The 27,565-nt window shown below is 37.2% G+C and overlaps 1 protein-coding gene across 1 annotated transcript in view; it reads left to right on the top strand.

Moving 5' to 3' along the window:
- LOC131062627 (L-galactono-1,4-lactone dehydrogenase 2, mitochondrial) overlaps window positions 1-27,565 on the top strand; it is a 110,478-nt gene that overhangs the window by 56,929 nt on the left and 25,984 nt on the right. Inside the window, exon 2 of the mRNA XM_057996334.2 lies at window positions 2,264-2,514. Coding sequence (XP_057852317.2) covers window positions 2,264-2,514 — 251 coding nt within the window. The remainder of the gene's footprint in view (window positions 1-2,263; window positions 2,515-27,565) is intronic.

Genomic DNA, 27,565 nt, shown 5'->3' with positions numbered 1-27,565 from the left:
CCCCTATGTCCCGTCTGTTTCCTATTTTTAGCTGAAAAGGGGGTTGGTGAGGGGATGTTTCCTGGCTGTTCCCGAGTCCCCAGAAATTTTTGGTATGGGGATGGGGTTACCAAGCAGGGGACATGTCTTTGTGGAGCACAGAAAAAGAACAAAACCAAATAACATATGTCAATCTAAACAGAATTAGGGTTTCATGAATGAGAGAGTGCCTATATGGCATTTCCACACAGCATCATGGATTTCATTACTTCCTAACCATATTCTAAATCTGTGTCAGTCTCAACTTTGGCGACATGACTTAACGAAGAATTAATTGCAGACTTCTGAATCTAAAAATGACAAAAGAATTCTGAAAAAAAAAGCTCTCTTCTAGATTTATAACTCTCATAGAGTCCAGACTCAACAGCGTATAAAATGGACATAAAGTATGCATGCCAGTCTTGCTAGGACAAACAATTTTCTGTGTATTCCTGGGTCCCAACATTTACAATTTCCAAGGAGTTAACATCTGTCTGTATATAATATTTAGAGAAGTCATTTTTTCCAGTTGATTAATCCAAAGATTGGAGTTTACTGTCTGCTGGTAATGAATATCCCTACAATAACCAGTGTGTTGGCTTTTTGTTGTATCTTTCTTACTTACAATGTTGCAGACAAACAATTCTGCTAATTGCTGGCATCTATATTTTCATAAGTTTCTGGAATCTCTGGACGGAATATGTTCTAGACATCTTACAGTGAAATCTCTGCAAATATTCTAAAATATCTGGATGGACTGTAATGGATGGCTCATCGATGTAAAATCAGTGTATTTTCATTGATAGTGCCCTCAACTTATGTCTCAGGTATGGGTGCCTTGTGTGAAGTAACTGCAAATTTTGTGTTGGTATCTTTCCTCTCTTGGCATAGGTAACACTCCCTATCACAACTTTTTTTGCTTGCATTCTCTTGGATGGAGACTGTGTGTGGCATTCTCTATTCTGCTGTGAGGACATTTCAAAATTTCCTTACAAAGTGTTGCTGGCTTAAGCCTGCAATATTTGTCAGGAGAGAATGGTATCTGGTTTAATTCTGGTGAGCTTTTGGTACATTGAAATTTCTCTTGCCTTGAATTTAAAAATTCCTTAATTTGATGTAATTTATAACAACTTATTGGCGAGTTACTCAAGTGAGCCTCAAATTGGTTATTAGGTCATGAGTTTTCTTTCCTAACCCTATGCTGCACCAAGAGCCATGAGACAGCTCAACTGAAAATCTTCCAGCAGGTCATGGGTACCTGAGGTGATCAACCAGATCATATGTGATTGTAAAATTCAATGTAATCATTAACTATGAAGATAAATATATATTTTTTATTGCAATCGAGCAAGTACAACAACTCAAACTGTCAAACAGTGAAAAAACTGTCAAGTAGTCTTCCTTAAAATGTTACAAAAATGTGCATCCTCAAGTGTGGGGTATACTTTAGCCTTGCCCACCACATTTAAGGTATGGAGGAACACATAGGAAGCATCTAGTAGGCTTTCATTATTTATCCATTAGACTCTTTCTGCTTTTATCATTCAATCATGAAAATTTTAAGTTACATGTGGCCTCCTCTTGCCCCTATCCTCCTCCTGCCTATTCTCTCCTTTTCCCAAACTTTGTGCCCGTCCCTGACATTTTCAGGGACTTGTTCTTGAAAAATCCCTTTGTTGAGATCAGATGTCCAATTTTTTTAGGTTAAAGAAAACCAGTGAAAATTAAAAAATGTTTGGCTGAAATTGGAAATTTTCAAAACTTTCTTACAGCTGCTAAACTTGAATCAATGAATATTGAACTTTGAATCTTGAATTTGTGAATGTCTAAACTTGAATCTTGATGTCATGTACAGCTAAACTTGTAAAAATGGAATTTCCCTAAATCTAATTTTATCTATCGCCTTCCCAAAAAAAGGCATCTTGGACTGCCATCACCATCCTGGAAATGCTGTGGAACATAGTGGAAAGGCTCTACTGGCTCTTTACTAACATGCACATAGTTAGCATATGCTTGTGCTTCTTCTGTGATATGAATAAATAAGCACATAGGCCTTTCTTCTTTTTGGTCTTGAGTAATTTTTAGTGATGATGAAATTTTTTTGCTTTGGCAGAGTCCTCTGAGATTAGCTTGATTGCCATGGAGAGAAAAAGTATACATATAATTTTTTTTTAAGTTTATATGGTAAAACGATTCCTTCTATAAGCCTTGATATGGAAATTACTATGCTTTCTCTACTATGCAGGTTGGAGCTCATGGAACTGGAGCAAGGTTACCACCCGTTGATGAGCAGGTAGTCAGTATAAAACTAGTTACCCCGGCTAAAGGAACAATATATCTTTCTGCAGAAAAGGATCCTGAGCTGTTTTATCTGGCTCGTTGTGGGTTAGGTGGGCTTGGGATTGTAGCTGAAATCACTCTTCAGTGTGTCCCGAGACATCAGCTTGTGGAGCATACATTTGTGTCAAATATCAAAGAAGTACGAAAAAAGCACAAGTATGAAGTTACTCTATGAGTGTCTTTCTTTTTTATTGTTACAAATATATTTCTTTATTTGTTAGCAAAGCTTGAGTTTTATTTCTAGGCATATTGATGGATCAGTAATTATGTATTGCTTTCTTGGATATGCTTCATATTTTTGTTGAGGGAAATTGACTTTGGGTGCATACCATGATCAAATATTATGTTCTATGACTTTCTTTGTTTACCTGCTTGTGAAGAGGGGATACATGGAATATGTCATCAGCCCCATGTCTGTGTCCCTACTGCTGAACCTGAGAGATGGGGATGATGGGATATACCTTGGTTTCGCCTTGTCCTCTGGGGAAAGCCAGGACACTTTCTGTCAATAAAATTTTAAAAGGAAAAAAAAGCCAGAAAATAAGGGTGTGGTGGCCCACATGCTCTAACACCCTTTTCGGAACCTTAGGACCCTATATGCAATTACTCACCCATTGGCATTGCCACTTATAATTAACAAAATCATTTTCCTATGTGTAGCTGTGAACTTGAAAATAGGGAGGGCTTATGAATGGTTTATGACTAGTCATCCTTGAATATTCACATTGCTCAGACAAATGAAACTCATGAATTGAAGGCATGGAATTTAAAACATACACTGCTTGATGGAAGATATAATGGTTTTCTAAAAATCTACAAATTGCTCCAAAGGCACCTCAGTAAAGGTTGGATGCAACAATTTGCTTGATATGTTTTGATGCTTTCCAAACAATGTGCCATCGGGTCATATGCACATACTCTTATTCTCATTGCGTTCCAAAATAAGAAACATGATGATCTTATGTTCATGATCAGAACAATTTGATTGCTGTGTAATATTCTTTAGTTATTTAGCTCTATAGAGTGTCAGAATGGGCACATCATATTTTCAATGCTTCTATTTCTTCTGTTATAATTAGGGGCCACTGTAGTTACTAAGTACATATTCTTTTGTAGCCTGATATATTAGATTCTTATGAATATGTAATATATGAAAAACGTTGAAGCTTATATTTTTGAATTTTCCCACATGTGTATATATATTATATCATCTGCAAAAAATGGTCTCTAATAGTATCATCCCCGAAATATGTCCTGCAGTCCCCTACCTTCCTTGCCCCCAGAAACATTGTAGAACATAGTTTATGAAGCTATCTTTTGTAACCAAACAAGCGTACTTAAATATGCGGATTTGCTTTTCCTATATGCCACCAGAAACTATGTAATGCCCCTTTCAATTACTTCAGCTTATGTAGGCCCAATCCTTATAAGTTATTTCTGTGACTTAGGGTTGGGATCCTTGAATTGTTTGTTATAACTTATAACTTGTAACCCATGGGTCACTTGGCAGCTTCTTCATGACAGTTTTGTATGACAGCTTATTAATGAGTTACACGATGGCATTCATGACAAAATGTGGGCTAGCTAGCATTGATGAATAAAGCTCATAGTTTTTCTGTTATACTGCTTAATGGAAACTAGCTCTTGCCCCTTGGTTTTCTACATATTCTGGGTTTTCTGGCTTGTTTTAGGTGCTCCTGACTGTAACATCTCTGCCCACTAGGTGGCAGCTGCTGACACCATAATAGTCTAGACTCCAAGCTGCTGATTTGTGGTTAAAAGTATACAATTATCTTAATTTCTGAGCTGTTCATGTTAATTTTGTAACGTCGGTCGTACTATTTCATGCTTCCGATATATATATATATATATATATATATATATATATATATATTAATTTGATTACATATACTAATATGTTAACGTTAACTAATGATAAATAAAACCAAAGTTAACTTATCGTGTTTGACCAACGGTTACACCGTTCATGGTATCGGGTGGTAAAGCGATTCTCAAACAAGTCACACTCCTTCTGATCGGGTAAGTAAACGGTGACTAGTTTATATACTGTGGTGAGAGGTATGTAGGGAAGAGACGTGTCTTCCCACGTGGGAAGACATATCTCTTCACTACGTAACCCCTCATCCACTTATATAGCATGCTTACATTGAGTAGGATGCACACAGCGAAATTGATAAGTGTGGTGCATGTTTAAAACACGCTATAGCAGATAAAATACAACTTTCAGATCATATCTCCATCTCTTCTATTTTGATCACAGAATTTTGAAAGAACTTAACATGGTATCAGAGCGAAGTTAAGGAAGATCATATTAAAATTCTGTAACGATCTCATAAACTTTCACTAGGCTCTTACTAAGATCACATTCCCATAATCCTAAAGGCAACCGGAGTCAGGTTTGAAGATAGATTAGATGGAGCATCAAATTTTGTATCTTGGAAATTCAGGATCATGCTTGTTTTGAAAGAAAATAAAATTGACTCCCATGTCAAAAGTGAAATTCCTGAACCCTCTGATGATACAGAGAAAATTCAGTGGAGCAAGGACAGTGAGAAGGCGTATGAGACCACATTGTACCGGTCATTTCTAAATATGAGACGGCCTTTCAGATGTTCAAAGCACTAGCTGACATTTATGAAATCAACAACACTAGCAGGGCTCTCACCCTAAAGAATCAACTACACCATATAAAGATGAATAAAAGAGAAACAGTTACATCCTATTTCTTGAGGATCACTGAGCATAGGGATCAACTATCCACTATTGGACATCTAGTAGACAACAAAGAACTTGCTATGATGGCCCTAAATGGACTTCCTACCTGTTGACGTGTATTTTATACACCATCATACACAGAATAAAATACCAATAGGCATCTTATCCTTTCTTGAGAAAATAGTCTCTAACTGCTGAAGATTCGCATAAAGGATCAGTTAGGAAGACTCCAAGGTTCTGTTAGTAGGGTCTCTACGTGTGGACAAGCTTCCAGCGGTATGATGTGATTTGCTGTTTCCTTCAAGGGGTCTTACGCATTCCGAAAGTTCAAAGATTTTACTAAAACTAAAGGAACTTTTCAAAAAATAACAAAAGAGTAGGGTTTGAAAGAGGTCTAATCTAGCCTAACCCTAGGAATGACTTCGTATGGACAAGACTTGGCAAGATTCAACCAACTTCAATTTCGCCATAAGATAACAACTCTATTGAAATTGATGCGATCTTCTAAGGTAACAAAATGATATTCAATGCATCAAAGATCAAAGATACTACCACGAAGGTACATATCTAAGATACAATAATGATTGAAGATTAAGGGACTCAAAGTATTCTCCAGTTGACCACGCAAGGCGTTCCTACAATCAGCAAGAAGCTAGTGGTTTGGATTACGAATCCTACCAAAGATCAAGTCTCACACTATGTCCTTCAAATTAACACACTACTTTGATTGAGCATGATTCAAGTAGATTAAACAACCATGAAGATAACCAAGAAAGTTGCAACAAAACACCATAACTTCAATATTTTATTGATTTCCAAGTCATCATGTACAACAATTGCTTGAATTCCTCTCTTCAAAACTCAATCTTGCTACAAAATAAAATTGCTTCTAACTTCTAATCTCTTAGCTATCTCTCTTCTCTATTACAACAACTATTGACTATTAACTATTACCAAATGAAATGAAAAATGGGGGTATAAATAGCATCCCCAATTACAATGAAAGGTCCAGATTGAAAGTAGATCAACGATCAAGATCATGACACCCAAACCCTAATTAGGGTTTGTTACAAATGGCCTCCTTTTACTGAACAATATTAAATACATAGCCAAATATTAAATTTGGCACAAAAACCTAGGAGACATAAACCAATGACAAATAAGATGTCATGTCATCTGTAACAACCTTTCATCTAGAATCTTATTCCCTTTCCAATTCTCTTTCTTAGCATATGCAATGAATCTTGATACAATTCCTTCGATTTCTGCAATTGGAATCTCGGGAAGATTCTTCATACTCTCTTCCAAGTGGATGACCTGATCGAATGCATCTAGAAGAGCTGCGTCCCAAGTAGATTCAAGTTCCTTTGTTCTTTCAATCAGGAGCATGGTGGCAAACATTTGATCATATTGCTCATCTGTAACATTTGCGTCCTTGCAAAAGATGACCTTGATTCTATCCTCTAACTCCTGCATATCCACATCTGTCTCGACCTCGATCCTTCTGCCAAGAATGGTACGAAGTACCTCAAATACTCTGTCCTGGATCGGATTGATCACCTCCTCAACTTGGCCACATCTAACACTAATGTCCTCGAAGAAAGCACTCTTCATATGGAGTAAGGTTGACCACTGAAACAAACTGTGAGATTCCCCATCCAAAATCTTCTCTTGCGCTAAGATCTTCCTTGATGTATGTCTAATAACTTTCAAGACAGGAATGATAACATCCTTGGTATGGGCGAATGCAGCTACTGTTATCATTAAATTGTGGATTATCTCAAGAACCTGGATGGCTTGATGAATAATCTTCATCATCCTTGTTACAAATTCTATGGCCACTGTATGAGATCTATCCATCCAATTACTTGTACGTTGAACCATGTTCCTGAATCTTTCTACCTCACTGATTGATTGAAGTGGAAGTGCTTGCACTGGTGATCTAGCTGGATCCTAACGTCCCAAAGGTTCATTGATGTGACTGAAATATGCCCTCCATGCACCGACCTCTCTCTCAAGCTTTCTGTTCTTCTCCATTTCTTCTCTAAGCTTGTCCTTCAATGCCTCAAATGAGTCGGTAGCATCGTCTAAAGTCTGCTCTGCTGTGGATGGTCCTAGCTCAAATGTCTGTATATCATATTCCTCTGCTAGGATCTCACCTTTATATTTGTCTGCTGCCGGTGTAGCTATCTGCAGTTTTCTGGATCCAGTCTCATCTCGAATCATCTTGGACATCTTGGTAGCCTTTCTCTTCTCTGTCACTTCCTGGGAATGTCCAACAAGGCTCTCTAAATCAATTGCATTGTCCTCATCCTCAACTACAATCACCTTGGTTAATCTTTCCCTCAACCAATCTGGGATATTTGATCTTGTCTCTTGAACTTGAATCTCTTTATGTACCACTTCTTCTTCTCTGGGAGGAGATGTCATTTCATTATCTTCTTCTAACTCATAGTCCTGGAGAGATCCATTTGGTGAACCATGCTGTGCTTGTCCTTCTTCCTGCCTGTCATTCTGTACCATAGACTCCATGGATTCTTCCGCTTGAATTGTTCTCTTCTCAGGTCTAGAAGAAGTACCGGATGATCGATCTCTGTTAGCCTCTTGTTTCCTCTTGGAAGACTCTTTCTTTTCTGACCTTTCTTTTCTTTTCGAACCCCTTGGATGGAGATTGCCCTCACTGGCACATCGAAGGTTTCCTTCACCTGAATTTCTAGGATTAGGATTGCCTTCACTCACACTAGCTCCACCTTCCGCTAGTTTCTCTTCCAAAGTGAAAGTCATAGCTATGCCTTGTTCTCTCAACTTCTGATGTTGTATGTCAACCCATCTGCGAGTACAAGACAAGACTGGTGCCATCAAAGTATCTAGATCCATGACCTCGGGCTCATTCCAATCTAACCTTATTGTTTTGCTTTCTCGATCATAGGAAGACTGGACATGTCTGCCACTGTCTTGAGCTTGGTCGGCCACTCTGTAAATCCTGCATTTCCTGATGAAATCCAAAGGCAATCTAGAATGCATTTTTCGTTTCACTTCAAAATCATCTAGGAGGTTCATCATAAAATCTTCAATTTGGTACTCATGTCTAAATTTCCTACCCACTGTCTCCTCTAAATGTCCATGTGGATCAAAGCTTTCTCTCAAAGCAAAAGATGGAAAAGAATACAAGGCTAACTCCTTCTCTGCGTCATCCATGGCTAAAGCATTAGGACATACCTCAACTGAATTACCCAAAATGATAGGTACTGGAACTCCATTCTGATGTCTGTGTCTGAATGCCTTCACATATGCTGCCAACCATCTCGTTACTTCAAGTAACACAATTCTGTCTGTCGGATATCTCGGCAACATGTATGGAGGTAAAGGACATCCATGCACTCTAATATAAGTGAACTTGGGAAACTGAATGAACCAAGCACCGTACCTCTTTATGAACTCCTGGGCATCCTGAGATAATCTGTTGTGAATCCCACCTTGTAACGTCTTGGTGATGTTCATCGTGAAAGTATCATTAACTAACTTGTAGTTACTTCCTGGCGGATGATGCAAGTAGGCATAGGAATCACAAGCTCTGACCTCGCCGGGTCCTCTTCCAATCACTCCTCTGTGAGTTAGTCCTGCATACTCAACACTCCTGATCAAGGCATAGATGACATATGAACTCATGTAGAAAGACTTAGTAGCCTTGAGTCTTCTCAACTGTACGTCCAAGCAATGGCTAATCATCCTAGCCCAATGTATCGTACCTTTCCCTTGAATGATCACCTGGATGAAGTAGAACATCCACTTCTCAAAATAGAAGGCGTGAGGGGCTCCTGTAACTCGGTTGAGCATGGTAATCAAATCTCTGTACTCCTCCTGGAAATCAATCCTGTGCGGTGTGTTCGGGATCTTGCTTAGACGGGGACGGCTCTTAAGTAGCCAGTTCTTATTGATAATGCTTAGACAAGCATCTGGATCATCTTTGTACATTGATTTGGCTCCTTCTATGCTCTTGTATATCATGTCCCTGTGCTCTGGAAGATGGAAAGCTTCACTTATAGCTTCCTCTGAAAGGTACGCCAAAGTGTTTCCCTCATTGGACACGATTGTTCTGGACTGTGGATCATAATGACGAGCACACTCGATCATCAACTCATGGCACTGAATAGCTGGAGGAAAGCCTGCCGCCTTAATGATGCCACTTTCCATTATTCTCCAGGCGACAGGTGATGGCTTACCAATGTAAGGGACATCTCGAAACTTCTTCGTGCTGAAGTTACCCAAGTTAGTATCTCCAATGTTGCTCCATTTGGACACGATCTTAGTCTCCACTTCTTCGGTCTTCTGATCTTCTTTCATGAGAGCTGAACGACTGGTGGATGCTCCCGCCTTTGGGGTTGCCATACCTACACAACATTTCATAATGAGAAGCTAGATTTTGCAATAAATAACATAGATCAGAGAATAAATTTTAGGAAACTTCATGATAAGTCTTTGAGTTATCATTTCCTAAAATAAAACGATTGATCTAGGAATTCAAAATTCAAAATTCAAAATTCAAAATTTAGGTAATGACGATCAACTAATAAAACAATAAAGCAAATATCGCCATACCTCAATAGAGAGCTAACTCTAGAATGCAAAATAAAAAGGATTCGCCTAGGCAAAATTGACGTATAAATAGTCTTCAACGCAATCTCTCCTTATCAATTTCACCACCTTTTGATATGTCCTCGATGTGATCTTCAAATCAACGTTCCTCTTATCAAGTTCGCCACCCTTCAAGTTTTTAACGTGATCTCCAATGGATTTGACAAGTTCGCACAAATGGAAACTTGGACTCGCACCACTTTGGATAGTAGTTCGCACCACCTAGCTTTGTAAACTCCAAATCGCACTTTCAAACACAATTTCGCACTTCCTTGGATATAAATTCGCACTTCTCCCTTTGATCGCATATGAGATGGAAAAATGATAATGTGAAAATAATGATTTTCACCTCTCCCTTTATAGCGCTCATCTCACCATTCACCCCAAGGCCGACTTTTGTGAAATAAAGCAATTTTTAAACGACCTTTTTAAATAAGTAATAAAGGCCGACCTCCATATCTTAGCGCTCCTTTGATTTTTAAATTAATAATTAATTAAATGCCTTTGTTTTTTAAATTATCAAATTCGATTTTTTAAAGGCAAAATAATTAATAAATGTTAAGCGCAACATTTAAATGCTAATTTATTGAATTTCAAAAATTATCGATTTAGCATTTAAAATAAATTAAAAAAAAAAAATGTTTGCTTGAGCGCCAAATTTTTTGAATATGGAAAATACTAACCTTATCGCCCTGGTCCCTGACTAAGGGACAGGAGCGATCCATCACTTTTGTCTTGATTCTTGCAATTTTTACGTCCAAGGTCTCCATCTCCACGTTGGATTTACCATTTTCGCTAGGTCCTTCAAACTAGATCGACTTGCATGTGTGCATGAGTGCCTTTGGATGTATTATCGCCCTGGTCCCTTGGAGAGGGACAGGAGCGATCCATCAATTTTCACTTGAAATTCTCCATTTTTGATATCAACTCCTCCTTCATCACCTTTTAGAAGATGTTTCAAACCTTGTACAACTTTATTTTGCGGTGATCTTTAAAGGATAACATGTGTTTTGGCAAATATCGCCCTGGTCCCTTGGAGAGGGACAGGAGCGATCCTTATAATTTCTCCTTGACCTGGCATCTTTAATTTCTAATCTTCATTGTAGGGCGAATAATAACATTGTTTGTTCATTCCATGCTTGTTCCACTTGATTTTTGCAAGGCATTTAGACTTTAGAAAGATTATCGCCCTTGTCCCTTGGAGAGGGACAGGAGCGATCTTGAAGCTCTAGTCCAAATGCATCACCTCTCAATCTTGGTTCCTCGTTCATTGCCTTCCAAAGGACGTTCTTGATCTAGTGTGAACTTGCCTTGTCTTGGTTTTGACGGAACATGAATGTTTTAATGAAATCGCTTTGGTCCTTGTCCAAAGGACAGGAGCGATATAGGCTCTTTGCTTAATTGATAGCACTTTGACGTTTGGAACCTCTTGCATATCATCTTCAAAAGACACCTTATACCTTGTGTGACCCCGAAAAACCTTGACTTGGCATGAATTTGAAGAAAAATGAAGGATCCTAAGCAAATCGCCCTGGTCCCTTGGAGAGGGACAGGAGCGATATAGCCTCTGTGTTCACTTTGATGATCATTTAACGTTTGGAGTCTTTGTATATCACCTTCTAATCATGCCTTGGACCCTTTACGACCTTGCAAAACCTTGACCTTACGTGATATTTGAGAGATTTGGCTAATATAATCAATATCGCTCTTGTCCCTTCCTAAGGGACAGGAGCGAACTTCAAGGTTTTGGACTTGTCTTTGCTTTCTCCAACTTGTAATTGTTATCATCGTGTAAAATAAAGTTCCTTGATCGTTCTTGATCACTTGATGCTTGATAAACTTTCAAATTTTATGCCTTTATGGAAATATCGCTCTGGTCCCTTCCTGAGGGACAGGAGCGAACTAGGTGTCTAAGTGCGGTTCCTTCAATATTGGCAACTTTGGATACTTCGTGCTTGATTGAGATGTCTTAAGACGTCCTTGCCTCCTTGTTCTTCATTTTGGAGTGGCTTGAACTTGGAAGAATAGCAATATAATCATCATATCGCCCTGGTCCCTTGGAGAGGGACAGGAGCGATTTTGCTCTTGTGGGCTTCATTTCACTTCATCTCCTTCAAAAACTATCTTCAATTGTCTTGTCATACTTCCTTTCATTCATTCATGCCTTGAGATCGGTTGTAACTTGGCAAGAAAATCATCTATAACAAAAATCGCTCTGGTCCCTTCCTGAGGGACAGGAGCGAACTTAAGCATTTTGGTCCTTTGATGGCATTTGGTAATCTTCAATTTATCTTCAATGAGTTCATTTCACCTCCTTCCTTGCCTTCAAACATAAACTTGACTTGATCTTTGCCTGAATTTTGTCTTGTGAAGAACTTCGCTCTGGTCCCTTGGAGAGGGACAGGAGCTACAATGTACTTCGTCCTGGTCCCTTCTTGAGGGACAGGAGCGATTTTGGCATTCTGGACCATTTTTCTTCATGTTTGCACTTCAAGTTATATTCATTTGATAAAACATATCTCCTCGGACCTTTTCGAATCGTCAAGTCATCAAAATCCTGCTAGGACAAAGCAATATTTGATTTGTAGCTCCGGTCCTTCACTGAGGGACAGGAGCGATTTTGCTCCTATAGGCCAAAATAACATGATTTTACACATTTTATCACTTCACAAGGCGAAAACAAATCATTTACAATGCCAGGGATCAAAAATTAAAAAACTCAAAATTTGGTCAAAATTGGTCAATTGGTCAAAATTCACATTCCATCATCAACACTTAGACAAATTTAAGCTCTGCATTCAACATTCCAATTGAAAATAGACCATTTTGGCGAAATCATTGCATTCGAAATTGCATCCTACGAAAGGAAGCTCAAAAAGCTCTCAAAATTGACTGGATTCTGGCCTGAAAAGACGGCAATTAAAACCCTAAGGCTAGACCCTAAATCCAGACAATTGACAATCTAACAAAACCCTAAAAAGCAAAGCGAAAGGCGAGCGAAAAACGAGCAAAAAGAGGGGGTCCCCATTTGCATGGGGCGATGTGTGAAATGGTCACAACACTACCTCATGGGAATCGTTCATTCAAGGAATCACTGCTCGTTCTAAATTTCCTAAGTTTGATAGATTGAAAACCGATTGCATTCAAGAGGAATCTCGGCTTGTCACAAGAGGAATAAAACAAAACAATGGTAATGAAGTCTTTCAAGTTCTAAACTCTAATTCCCACAAGAAAGGAAAGAAGAAGAACTTTAAGAGAAAGAGGGACAACAACTCAAATGGGAAGAGGTCTTCAAAGAAGAAGAGAGACATTTCTGAAGTACAATGTTTCAGATTTGACCAATATGGGCACTATGCAATGAAGTGTCCAGACAGGATCAAACAACAAGCTTCAATGGTAGAAATTAAGAAAGGGAGTAATTCCGAGAAGCTAGTCTTCTACTCAGCCCTCTCTAGTCAAGTCACCTCCAGGTTCAACACATGGGTGATTGACAGCGGAGCATCTCGACACATCACTGGATTTTGTGAGCACCTAGATACACTTGTGGAAAGTTCAAATGAAGAAGTGACAATTGGTGATGACTCAAATTATCCAGTTATGGGAATAGGAACCTACAATATCAACCTAAAGTCAGGCATATCCCTACAGTTGACTGGAGTTCTATTTGTACTTGGTATAAAGAGAAACCTTGTCTCAGTTTCTGCACTTGAAGATAATGGTTACAGATTAACCTTTATGGAAGGAAAGGTACTTGCGTGGCCAAAGAACTCCACCATCAAGAAAGCCCACACCATTGGAGTAAGACAAGGGAGCCTCTACAGACTTTGCACCACTCTACCTTTAGCCTTGATTCATGAGACTCCAGATTCGAATGAACTTTGGCACAGAAGATTAGGGCACCTTCATTTCCATGCCCTACCTAAGATAGAGAAGATGGTGATCGGCTTACCCAAGCTAAGTCAAAAATCTGAAGGAGCCTGCAAAGGGTGTGCCTTGGGAAAGGATACTAAAGGGTCTTTTAATTCTAGCAACAGTAAATCCAAAAATGTATTAGAATTAGTTCATTTCGATTTATGTGGACCCATGTCTGTACACTCATTAGGGGGATTTTTATATTATGAAAGATTTGTAGATGATTATTCTAGGAAGACCTGGATATATTTTCTGAGGTACAAAGAGTCTGAAGAAATCCTTTCTAAATTTAAGGAATTCAAAGCTCTTGTAGAAAATATGACAGGTAAGAAAATCATGACCTTAAGAACAGAGAATGGGGGGGAATACACTTCTGATATGTTTAAAGATTATTGTATAAATGCTGGGATTAAGAGGGAGTTAACTGTACCTTATAACCCACAACAAAATGGGGTAGCTGAAAGAAAGAATAGGACTATAGTAGAAGCTGCTAGGGCTATGTTGTTTGACCAAAATATAGAAACCTCATTTTGGGCTGAAGCATCTAGGACAGCTGTGTACATTCAAAATAGATGTCCTTATTCTCTTCTTGACAATAAAACCGTTGAAGAAGCCTTTACTGGCAACAAACCTGACATAAGTCATTTCCGGATCTTTGGGTGTCCAGTCTATATTCATGTCCCCAAAGAAAAGAGGTCAAAGTTACAACCTTTTGGAAAGAAAGGAGTATTTGTTGGGTACAGTGAAACCTCTAAAGCCTATAAAATATACATACCTGGTCAAAGACAAATTGAACTAAGCATAGATGTCATCTTTGAGGAAGACATAGCATTCAAGAGGTCCAAAAGCTCTAATGAATTAGAACACCAAGATCCTCCTACAAGCTTGGATGAGGATTCCACCCCTGAGATTCAGAGGGAGACCCCTGAAGATGCTGAGCATGAAGTTCAAGGCTTACCTTTAGAAGAAAATTATCTTGAAACTAGGAAGAGACCACTTTGGGCTAAAAAGATGCTTCAAGAAGCTGAAAATTATGCTGTTCCAAAGGGGACCTTCAGAGAAATTAAGAGACCTAACCTATTTTCCAGTTATACTGCCTTGATGAGTGAGATCATTGATGCAGAACCTTCTTGTGTTGGAGATGTGCTCAAGCATCAAGTTTGGAAAGATGCTATGTCAGAAGAGTATCAGTCAATTCTGAAAAATGATGTCTGGGATATTGTGCCTAGGCCTAAAGGCAAATATGTGGTATCTTCTAAATGGCTCTTCAAAATCAAACATGCAGCAGATGGTAGCATTGAGAAGCACAAAGCAAGGTTTGTTGCCAAAGGTTTCTCACAGAAAGAAGGTATTGACTATGAAGAGACATTTGCTCCTGTTGCCAGATATGCTTCTGTCCGAGCAGTTTTGGCTATTGCAACATCTAAAGGATGGAAAGTCCATCAAATGGATGTCAAGACTGCTTTTCTGAATGGTAAGATTGAAGAAGAAGTTTATTTGGAGCAACCTGAAGGTTTTGTGATTCATAAGGCTGAATCACATGTCTGCAGATTAAAGAAAGCTCTTTATGGATTGAAATAGGCCCCTAGAGCATGGTATGAAAGAATTAACCACTATCTCTTGGAATAAGGGGTTTTCAAGAATGAAGCAGATCCAAATCTCTACTACAAGGTAATCAATGGTGAATTATTAATTCTTATTCTTTATGTTGATGATCTACTAATCACAGGAGAGGATAATTGTATTTCTCGATGTAAGAAAGAATTAGCCTCTGAGTTTGATATGAAAGATTTAGGAATTCTTCACTACTTCGTTGGATTGGAAGTTTGGCAGCAGGCAGATGGTATAATCCTTAATCAAGGAAAATACACCATTGATGTACTCGAGATTTATAATGTTGGATTGTAGATCCATGACCACACCTATGGAGACAAATCTGCACAAGCTAAAGGAAACAACTGCAGAATCAGAGTTTGCAGATCTTACACTCTACAGACAGATTATTGGATCTCTGATGTATTTGGTAAACACAAGACCTGATATATGTTATGTTGTAAATGCACTAAGTCAGTTCATGTGTGAACCCAGTGAAATACATCTTGTTGCTGCAAAGCATATTCTGAGATATCTTCGAGGAACTATTGGTTTTGGTTTGAAATATAAACATGTAGAACTTGACCTACATGGATTCACTGATTCTGATTGGGCTGGAAGCATAGTTGACATGAAAAGCACATCAGGATGTTGCTTCAGTTTAGGATCAGGAATGATCTCATGGATATGTAGAAAACAGTCTTCAATTGCTCAGAGTTCTACAAAAGTTGAATACATTGCAGCCTCCATGGGAGCAAGAGAAGCTGTATGGCTCCGGAAATTGCTTGTAGGACTGTTTGGTCAGCCCTTAAATCCTACTGTCATCTACTGTGACAATCAGAGTTGCATCAAGCTTTCAATGAATCCAGTATTTCATGACAGGTCTAAACACATTGAGATTCCTTATCACTATGTTCGAGATATGGTGGAAAGGAATGTGATCCGACTGAATTATATTAGTACAGGTGATCAGATTGTAGACATTCTTACCAAGCCTCTCTCCAGGATCAAGATTGAACACTTTAGAGATAAACTTGGTATGGTTGAAAATGTTATTTAATTTTGAGATAGAGTCTCATTTATTCTGATATACTAATATATTTAAAGATGTTTAGTGTGTAAACTCTTTTATTTGTCATGTGTGTGACTCCATGACTACATGGGCCTTCTGTGAACATTATTGAAGGGTGACGACTTTTCAATAATGAACACTTGTTTCAAATTGATATTGTAAGGTGACAATTTTAAAATTATCAATTTAACTATCTTGATGGATATCATGTGACTTGATATCTGTGGATATATCATGATAGTATATATATCTCTGAGACATTATGGTAGATATCTGTTGGTTGATATCATTAAATAAACCATAATTATGATAGAGATCTTCATGGTGAATATTATGAACATAATATTCGTGGACATGCCATGAAATCATTATTAGTATGGTAGGCATCATGTGACTTGATGCCAGTGCACATACCTTACTTGATAACTATGAGTTATGGTGAGTATCATGAGACTTGATATTCATTGTTGAACCATATCTCTAAATATCACTATGGTGTGATATCTCCTCTCTTCACAATCAATGGATGAATTGTGATGTTTTCTCTAACATGAAATGTGTCCTCCCTAGTTAAGAGGGAGTGTTAATTTTGTAACGTCGGTCGTACTATTTCATGCTTCCGATATATATATATATATTAATTTGATTACATATACTAATATGTTAACGTTAACTAATAATAAATAAAACCAAAGTTAACTTATCGTGTTTGACCAACGGTTACACCGTTCATGGTATCGGGTGGTAAAGCGATTCTCAAACAAGTCGCACTCCTTCCGATCGGGTAAGTAAACGGTGACTAGCTTACATACTGTGGTGACAGGTACGTAGGGAAGAGATGTGTCTTCCCACGTGAGAAGACATATCTCTTCACTACGTAACCCCTCATCCACTTATATAGCATGCTTACATTGAGGAGGATGCACACACCAAAATTGATAAGTGTGGTGCATCTTTAAAACACGCTATAGCAGATAAAATACAACTTTCAGATCATATCTCCATCTCTTCTATTTTGATCACGGAATTTTGAAAGAACTTGACAGTTCAGATTATGGAAATCAAATTCTGGATAGGCTTTTGGCAGCCTCAAATTGCATAGTAAGTTTCCCATTGCTGGGCATGATGGTTTGCTTCACCAAGGATCGTGAGACTCACTTCTTTCTGGGCATGAACATTCTTCAGCCTAGTGTTGCAACTTGCAGCAGATTGGTGGCATTTTAATGGATTTGTGTGGTCGCCATTACTCAAGGTGTGGCGTGAGGATTGCAAGGGAACATAACAACAAATTTAGAGTATTTGATTTATGCAAAGAGCAGACCTTATTACTTAGCGTGAGAGGTTCCTGGCTGGTTGCTTGTCTCATAACCAAAAATTGTGACATTCAATGAGGTGTATGGAAATCTTGGTGACTTTATGAATAATCAATCATGTAATGTTGTATCTGTTGTTAACGGTCAGAATGCCAGTTTTTCTCTGTTTCAGTCATTTGTATCAGCAAACTATAAGTTCCAATGTTATTTCCATCATACATTTATCTACATTGAATGCCATTGCTTTGTGTAATTTTTAAGCTCGATGAATGGTAGAAATGAATATTTATTGCAAATACTTTTCAAATCATCAAAAATCAGAAACCTATACGGTCAGAAAACCCTTACCAGAGATTGCACTCTAAGTATTGACAAAATGTGTATCCATTAAACATTAAAAAACAAATTGCAAAAAAATTTGGTTCAGAATTTGGCTCAGGTCATCACAGTGGTACTAGAGCTTGTTTCTTGCCAGCCTGTGGTGTTTGATTTTCTATTGCAGAGAATTCAGTATTACAAGTTAGTAATTAGTAGAGTAAAAAAGTTTGCATCAAGTGCTTAAAGAAAGATGAAGACATCAAGAACTCATGATGGAAATTTGGCATGTCTTTCATGAATATCAGAAGAATCTAACAACATTGTTAGAGCACCCAAAGATGTTGAAACCTCATTTATCAATTGGAAAGATAGGGAATTTCATGGTGCACGACAGGAAAAGAATTCTTCCATTGCTAGGGAGAATGGAGGCAGTAGGAATGAACTCAATTGAATAAATCTTTGCTTCTCATGCAAAGGAACCTAGGAGCCTAGTCACACATGCAAAGATAAAGAAGTGAAATTGTTAAAGGAAGAATTGAAAATCATAGAAGGAGAGGCCGAAAAGGAGAAGTCAGAACAGATCATTGAGTAGAAACCAATATTAGTTGACTCTCATGTTACATTTCTGGAAGTTAATGATCCACCTTCAAATACACAAGCAACGAACCCCCACCCTGAGGTAGGAAAAAAATTAATCACATTACAAACAAGCACATAAGATGTAGTAAGGAACCAAAAAATTGTGATGAATGGCTAAGGAGGGTCAAGGAAGCTAAGTTGATAGCCACTCACACAAAACAACACCTACAAAAAATTAAGGAAAATTTTGCCCACATGGACCATGAAAAATAAGTTTTTAGGCAACAACATAGTTCAAAAGTTCAAGGGAAAGCAATTGTGATGAGAGAGTGTGAAAAAAGTCAGAACTGCATGAAGATGAAGACCTAGTTAATTCCAAAACTCCTAATCTTTAGTATGGTGTAATTGATGCAAATATCCGTAAGACATTGTTGGTTGAAAATTTTGTACACCTGGGGAATGTGCAAAATTGTGATTTCAGCCATAGTGTGTGAGTATGATACTCTCCTAATTTAGTCAAGGCTCCCTCTATCTACAAACTAAGCTAATCTAATATGGATGGGACAACAGTCTTACTTCTTCTTTCAAGAAAAACTATACTCTTTCCTCTTTACAGAAAAGTAATAGCAATTGGAAATAAATAACAACAAATACAGAAATGAGACTTTTTTGTAGGATTTTTGGAACATAAAGGGAAACAAAGTTTCTATGAAGGCACAAAGACCTCTGTCACATCCCCGGGACAGGAGAACAGAAAGAAAGCTCAAAGTCTTCAACTATTTATTCTCCTATCAACCTTTTTAGATGATTTTTTGCTAACTAAGCACAATATGTAGCAGCTCAAAGTCTAACTACATGATGCACTTCACCTTACATGCACAAATCTTAAAAATAGAAGTAGCACAAAGTCTACAAGCTATCTTCCCACTTTAGCTTTCCACACTAGTTTCAGATATGATAAGCAACTCAAAGTCTGCAAGACCAAATCTGAAAACCAAAAATATAACTCTAAATACAATTAGTAGCTCAAAGTCTTCAAGCTTGAATTTAAATCCCTCTTTTACAATAGAGCAAAACTCACAATCAACTCTAGAAAATGTCGTCACATAACAACTTGAATTGGCACAAAGTCTCAACACAACTTGCCTCTTTTATTGAAAGCAATTTGATTTACATCTAAGCTCAAAGTCTTAGAGTGCACATACAAACTAACAAAATTTTGTTGCATTGCCAAAATATATCCATTACAATGGACCCCCTCAAGTATTTATAGGAGAGGAGTCATGAGAAAATGGTGGGAGGATCCCAACTAACTTGAGAAATTCTCTCAACCACCAAGACTTATTCAATAACTGACTAAGACTTATTCCAACTACAGTCCTAATTGAACACAACTTGTAGTTGCTTTACATATAATTACAAAAGTGCAAGTGATGAGTTAACTTGCAATTACAAAGTTACATTTTTACATGTAACTTGTCAAAGCAAAATTACAAATGCATAATTAAAGCTATTCTATGTGTCCAAAGACACGACTCTAACTGCTTCATCCTTTGTCTGTGAAGATTTTCATGTTGCTTCAGGATGCTAGAACTTGAAATATTCTGGATCAGTAAAGACATCTTGAACCGGAACAAGAACTTGCATCCTTAATGATCTTTGTGTCCTTGGCCAACGAACTTCAACCTTATCTTCTTGCTTGGGGTAGTACTGGATTTTCAGGAGGGAAAGAACTGCCTTCCTCTTTTCATGTCATGACCATCTCTGTCTTGAAAGCATTCTATGCTTTCAACCATGAATTGTTGTTGTATCTCTTCTTTGTATCATCCCCCAATCTTGAAATTTGCTTGCAAAATAAGGCCCATGCCTTAATCCATTGATTTGGTAGATCGTGTGTGCAAACCAAACTGACAAAGGAAAGGATAAACTGATGCAAAAATGGGCTCAGAAGTGAATTTCGGGTTTTGGAAGCTGCATTAAATGTGTGGGATAAACAAGAGCATTGACTTGCAATTGTGGAGAACAAACGTGCAACTTCATGTGCGTAATGGGTAAACACAAATTTGCACTTGTAATTGGACTTTTAAAACTCATTTTCAAGTGTTTTTTGAGTGCATTTTGGACCAATTTCGGGTTCTGGATTGTAATATCCCACTAATTTTTTTTTGATTTTTAGACCAATAACAATTCATCCACAACAAATAACCCGTTAAGGTTAGAGGAATAAACCAAACAACTGAAAGGGAACCCTTCCACCTTTTGTTCACCGAGAGCCCAGACTAGGAGGGTGAGAGCATATGGTGTTTCGGGGATCATTAGCAATAATAATCAAACTGAAAATTACAATGCATGGGCGGCAAGCCAGACCCTTCTGCTTATCCAGTAGGATAGAAACCAAAGCTCTTGGCGGTAAACCGATCAAGGGAAAATTACAATAAACTGAAGTTCAATCACTCAACTGCGTATTTCAGCGGGAGGACATTACATTAAACTATCACTCTACCGCATATTTTAGCGGGAGGGCCATTGTATTGAACTTATCACTCGACCACTTATTCAGCGGGAGGACAGAATACAAAAACTGAATTACCAAACTTAGAAGGCGGCAAGCCAGCCTCTTCCACTTATGCAATGGGAATTACAAATGAAAACAGAAAGAAGGGATGATCAATACTACTGAAACAACCTTACAATATTGAGATGAGATGAGGAGAATAATTGCAGGTTTCTACAACAAGACTGTAATTTTCTGTTACACTGATCTGCAGGCTGAAAGTACAGTTTCAGCAGCCCATGGAAACATCAAAACACTCATAACTCACTCAATTTTTACCCAAATTGATTCAAATCAATCCCAATCCCACCGTACATCAAATGCAATGACAACCAATCAAAGCCACATCCCAAACAAACCCATTTTTGTTTTGCACGCATCCCAATGCAAAACAGAAAACCCACGCCTAGCCTAGGAATTTCGATTTTATCTATTAAATTCATTGCTTAGTTTAAAATGCTAAAAACTCACACATTGTATCGCCATGGCATGGAAGGAAGGATGAGTCGGTACCCAGATGGATGGAGTCGCTTGGTTAAGAGATTGAGCAAATTTCACTTTCAGCAGTCCCGCGACCAGCAACCAGAAACAATCAAATCCAACATCAATCACTCCATAATCTGCAACTCATTAACCAATCTGCAATGGGAACACAAGGGCACAACTAGGTACTATATTGCAAGTACGAAACTGAGACTTAGCTAGGAAGCCAACTTCGAAGCTTAGATTTTCAGTAGCCAAACCGGCAGCATAACGATGCAATTTTCAAAGATGATGCAAATGGGAGCCCAAGCCTCATATTTATAACTTCACTCTTCAAATTCAAATGCCATTCCTCCAAATTCCATGCCTTGCATTTGAATTTCATTCCACTACATGTGGACCCAAGTGTAGCGCCACTTTCTCCTAAGTCAAAACTCACGCCCAAAAAGGGGGAGGACCCACGTTAAACACTTAGGCAAATGATGGAGATGCAATGTGAAATAATAATCTTCTAAAATATTTCTACATCCCATAGTACACCTGAATTTGGCCAAAACTTAGGATAAAATAGGCATTAATCCCAATTTTAATAAACCAGTAGCCAATAAACAGATTAATTAAATATTAACCTTAGGATAAGGAAATAATATTTAATTATGTCGCAAATGACTCCCGTACTGATTATTATCACAACCAGGATGAAACTGAGCCCGGACGACCACAGAACTGCTGCAGAATCAGAACCCTGTCTACTGCGAAAAATAGAATTGTGCCACACAATCACTTACTAAAAATAGTAAGTCAAGATCTAATGCTCAGAAAAGCATGATCATCGCGTTCAGAGGCAAAACATGGAGAGCTCAGTAGGACAGTAACACCAGAATGGTCATTCCCTGACTTACTAAAAATAGTAAGTCCTTGTTTCATCAATGCTAGACCCTCATTCTTCATTCCTTCTAGCCTACGGGTCTCAGGAATAGGCTAATGGACCACTGAAAGAGCATTAATGAGAAGGGGACATTACATGGATGGTTGACTGCAAGTGAAGACTTTAAATGGGAAAAATGAATTAAGGTGTGAAATGAGTGGATGAAATGGTGGGAATGGTATGTAAGGATGATGGAAATGAATATGAGTGAAAATGAAAAGATTTTGGGAAGATCATCTTTATGAAAAATGGGAAGAACTTTCAACATGTAATCCGGTTCTAAAAACCCGATTTTGAAAGGATGAATATTTTCCAATTTAGAAACTTGGAGTTTCACCAAAAGATGCTTAAGATTTTCCAACCAAAGGTGAAGATCAACTATTTTCATCTTACATGCAATTGGGTTTTTAAATCTTGAATGCAAGTAAAGAGGGAAAATGGGGAAAGACAATGCAATTCACAAATTGCCTTGCAAACTTGGAACAAAGGGGAAAATCTCTCACAAAACCGATTTTAGGCAAAACCAACATATATACAAATTTACAAATTGACCAAGGAAAACCAAACAAACAAGAAATAAAAACAAAAAAGGAAAGAAACATACCTTGATCAATCAAAACGTCCTCCAAAATACAAGAAGCAATCCTTGAAATGTAAGATTGAAACTTTTAAATAGATACAAGGAGGAGATTCAAATCCTAGCCACGTTTTTCCAAAATACCATGTGCAGCAAAAACAGCTATCAAAATGGCATAATAAATGGTCAAATCTCCATCCAAACTCCATGCCTAGGTGAAGGAAGCAAAAACGACTTAGGAAAGAATGGATTGGTGGCAAATTTCAAAGGCAAATCGTGTGTAATCTCCCCTATTAGGTTTAGACCTGTTTAACCATAATTAATCTATTTCTATACACTTATGACTTAAACTAACTTAAGTAGGAGACAAATCTATCTTAACATGAATGAAATCAATGCCATTCCATGGTTCAATCAATAATTCAAATTACCATTTCCATATATTTCTATATATATTTATATTTATTTTTCAGATAGTATTATAATATATATTTTACTATAGAGTAGTTCTTTTAAAATATTATAATAATTATAATCATTATATTATTTTCTATAATTATATTACTATTTAGTTCTTTCTGATTATACAATTTAATATTGTTATTGGTCTAATCAAACCATATATATATATATATATATATTCCCTACAATATTAATTATTAACAATGCCATTTTCTAATCATTAGTCTATCTGGTAGATGCAAGGGTAGACAGATCTGATGTGCGTCAGATTTGGTTTGCCACTGTATATGGGGTAAGTATGACTGCCTTACGTATTATAGAGTATTAACATTACTATTAAATCTTTTATAAAAATATTATAGGTTGTATATATATTAAGCACATCCCCGTGCATACCACCAAGAACAAAGATGTTTACTGCCTAATTGGGCCTTTGCAGCCAAATGCTCAAATGATCCAAATTGGATATATTTACAATCCCAGGTTGCCAATATCTATATTCCATCTGATGATTACCCATAATATATATATTCCATTCCTCCTCGATGGAATGAATTCTCCCTTTATTATATACTTGCATTCTGCGTTTTCATTGAGAGTTGTAACCCTTCATTAATGGGTCGTGTTTTTCCCATTATGAACTAATTACGTCTCTTAACATGTGATTAGTGTCTTGATCATTATAATTACTGATAATTAGTTAAAACGTACCTCTTAATTAAGATATCCATTAGTTTGTAGTTGACTATCGAATTGATATTGAATAAAAGCGCTCAGGTTAAATGCTTGATTATTATCGAATTGATGTATACAAGTTGCTGTTGCATCCCATTGAATACACAGATGTGCTGCCTGTAACTTATAATTAATAAATACTCCTCTACCGCTACCTTACAAAAGTATGTAATATCATTGTTTATACAATAATATTAGTTTATTCTATTTGAATATTTCAAGAAAATATTAATTATTAGTAATATATAATAAATAAATAAGTATTTAATAGCTTCAAATCCTCATACATTAATAAACAATATATTAATTAATAATAATAATTGTTTTGTTTAGGTTATATACAACGATTTAAGGAGGGGACATGACATCGTGGCATTTCTCAAACACGTTTTTTGCTATTAAAACACCATAAAACCAGCAACAATGTCTTTCAAATGGCATGAAGAGAGTTTCAAAATGCATGAAAATAGGCATGAAATCAAAACGTCTTCCTCCTTGAATTTCTCCATAAAAATCGTTGGAAATCTTCAACAAAATCCTCCAATATTGCTGGTCGGGTTTTTTGGGAAAGGACAAGTTTAAAATTGCAAAGAACACATGAAATCGGGTTTCCAAAACCCATTTGCAAGTTTAAAAATGTTCACTTTTCATGCATAAAGGCAAAATCGGGTTTGTGAGAGCAAACAACAAGTTTAAAATACTTGTAATAGGGAAATAAAACTCCCATTACAAGTTTTAAACAACTCAACAAAAGACTAGTAAAGGGAAAATAAAATTCCTTTTACAAGTCACAAAACAACTAAAAAATAAAACTTGTAGTAGGGAAATAAAATCCCTATTACAATTTAAAGTGACTTTATAAAACTTGTAATGGAGGAGAAAAACCCCTAGCATAACTTAAAATCACTTAAGTGGAACTTTTTAAAAGAATTACAAGTTTTATTTTAACTTTATAATTTAAAGTTCACTTGTAATATGCCCAAAAAGTTCCTACAATGACTTAAAAGACAAAAAGCAACAAGGGGGAAATAAAAAGTAAGTTACAAGTTCTATTTTTCATAAAGTGCACTTGTAATTTGTTGAGCATCAAATTTGAATGTTTATCTGTGGAATTAAATCATAAAAGCCCCCTATTGTTAGAAGAAATCATCATTTTCATTAATACCATGATAGCCCTCAAGTCATCAAGCGGGCATAATAGCGTCCTATAAAGATATCCGGATTCAAATAGTATCGATGAGACCCAACGATGTCTCATCGATATAGAAGGGCCATCGAAGAAAGGAAACGCCGATGAACTTCAGAAATGACTCATCGAACACAGTAATTCCATCGACAAAAGATGTCGAGGAAAGCGGAGATGGTTTTCATCGACGGGAAAAGGTCTTCGAGGAGAGAATACCATCGGTGCAAAGGGACTCACCGAAAGAAACGTTCTCATCGAAAGAATAAGGTCGATCAGACAAAAAGAAGTTACATTGATAAAAGACATCGATGAGGAAATAGGTTTCGAGGAGGCTAAAAGGCATGTCTCCGATATGCGTTGTTTTGCCGATACAACTTTATTGGTGGAAGACGACAAGAGAGGATAAAGAAAGGCTTTGGTGAGACAATAGATCCATTCATCGACAGGGCATAGTGATATCGATGGAAGAGGTATTTCGGTGAAAAAATAAAGGAGGTCACTGAAGCCCAAGGTTTCTTCGACATAAAAACCCGATGGATATCAGATAGGTATCGGTGAGGAGATAGCCATAGTGACCGAATACAATATTTCAATGAATGAAGGAAATACTTGATCGAAGTGATATTCGAAATAAAAGTGTTGTCGATAGAAACAAAGAGATCGATGGACTAAAGAAATTAATGATCGAAAGATATATTCTCATCGAAATGGTTATTGATTGCCGCGAAAATCAGAAATGAATCTTAGGCAAGGTCACATCGCCATTAAATTCAAACGTGTGCCCAGGTGGTCGTTGTCCAAACCGCCACTACTAATTGATTAAATGCGCCATAAGTAATAGATCAACATCAAAAGACACAACATTGAGGAATTCACAGGCGACGAAGTGGAAGCAGAAATTGGGCGAATTCACAGATAAAACTCAGTGATTTCAAGTAAGTTGTTTACACACAGACCTCTTTCTTAAATTCGAATGGAATCATCATCTAAGGCTAGTAAGACCAGAAAGGGAAAGGAACCTATTGCTGCAGAAGAAAAGCCTAAAAGACAGAGAATGACATGAGGATATTAAACAGTGATATTGTGATGTATAAAGATGATAAGTATATCGAGCACATAGGAGTGCTGAACTTGTTTATCTTCCAGTTTGTTAACAAGGGTGCTAATTAATAGTTATATGCTGAAAAGCCACGACGCTTGGTGACAATGTATACCCTCATATAAATAAGGGAACTTTTGTAACATGGAGGGACATAATTAGAGAGAGAAGTAGATTATAGCCTCAGGCTTACCACTGTACTATTTTGGCAAATATATAATATAATTAGTTGTTTTTCCTTTGCATGTGTTGCGGATTACTGCATTTTTCTGTAGGCAGTTGCTTATGATATTATCTAAAGGAGATAAGGTTATTTGTGTTCTTCCAGTAAAATTCTGTGTTTCATATTGTAGATTTGGATCAAAAAGATTTACTTGCGAATTGTAATTGTTCCTTGTATTTCTTCTTTGGATGGTCTCTTAAGGTTAGAGTTAAACTCATTCAGGCGGTTTACCATATAGACATTGAAGTAGAGCTCATAAGAAACAGTAACTGACAGACTCATCGAGAGGGGGTGGGTTTAAAAATTGTCTCATAAGTTTACACAATAAGTCCTAAAGAAATATAAAGACTCTGTAGCCCAAACAACAAAGAAAGGCACCGGTCATCTATAAAATACAACTCATCAGTTCATACTTTCACATTAAAAGTAATAGGAGTAGCTGAGTAGGAATTCTAGAATAAATTAGCAATAGTGTATATATATATATATTTCAAGCACAAAGATCAAATAGATTCTACAAACAACAATCTTGAACTCATCTGCTATATCTCCATCCTAGGAGCTTATGCCATTCTGAGATAGGAGGAAGTCAGATCAAGACACTAAATCTGCTATAAAAAGCATTAGTTGAAGGAATAACTAGTGAGTAGGTATACCCGCCTAGGTCCTGTGTAATGTCCCTACTAGTTAGAGATCATTAACCTGCAAAATAGATTGTTAGAGTACAACAAACACACATATATATAGAAGTAATCTAAATTGCAATCTAACTTTAAAATACTTACTTAACATAATCACAACT

Source organism: Cryptomeria japonica, chromosome 6 (genome assembly GCF_030272615.1).
Source record: "Cryptomeria japonica chromosome 6, Sugi_1.0, whole genome shotgun sequence".
Taxonomy (NCBI): Eukaryota; Viridiplantae; Streptophyta; class Pinopsida; order Cupressales; family Cupressaceae; genus Cryptomeria; species Cryptomeria japonica.
The sequence above is the reverse complement of the archived record's forward strand: the minus strand, read 5'-3'. Positions and strand labels throughout refer to the sequence as shown.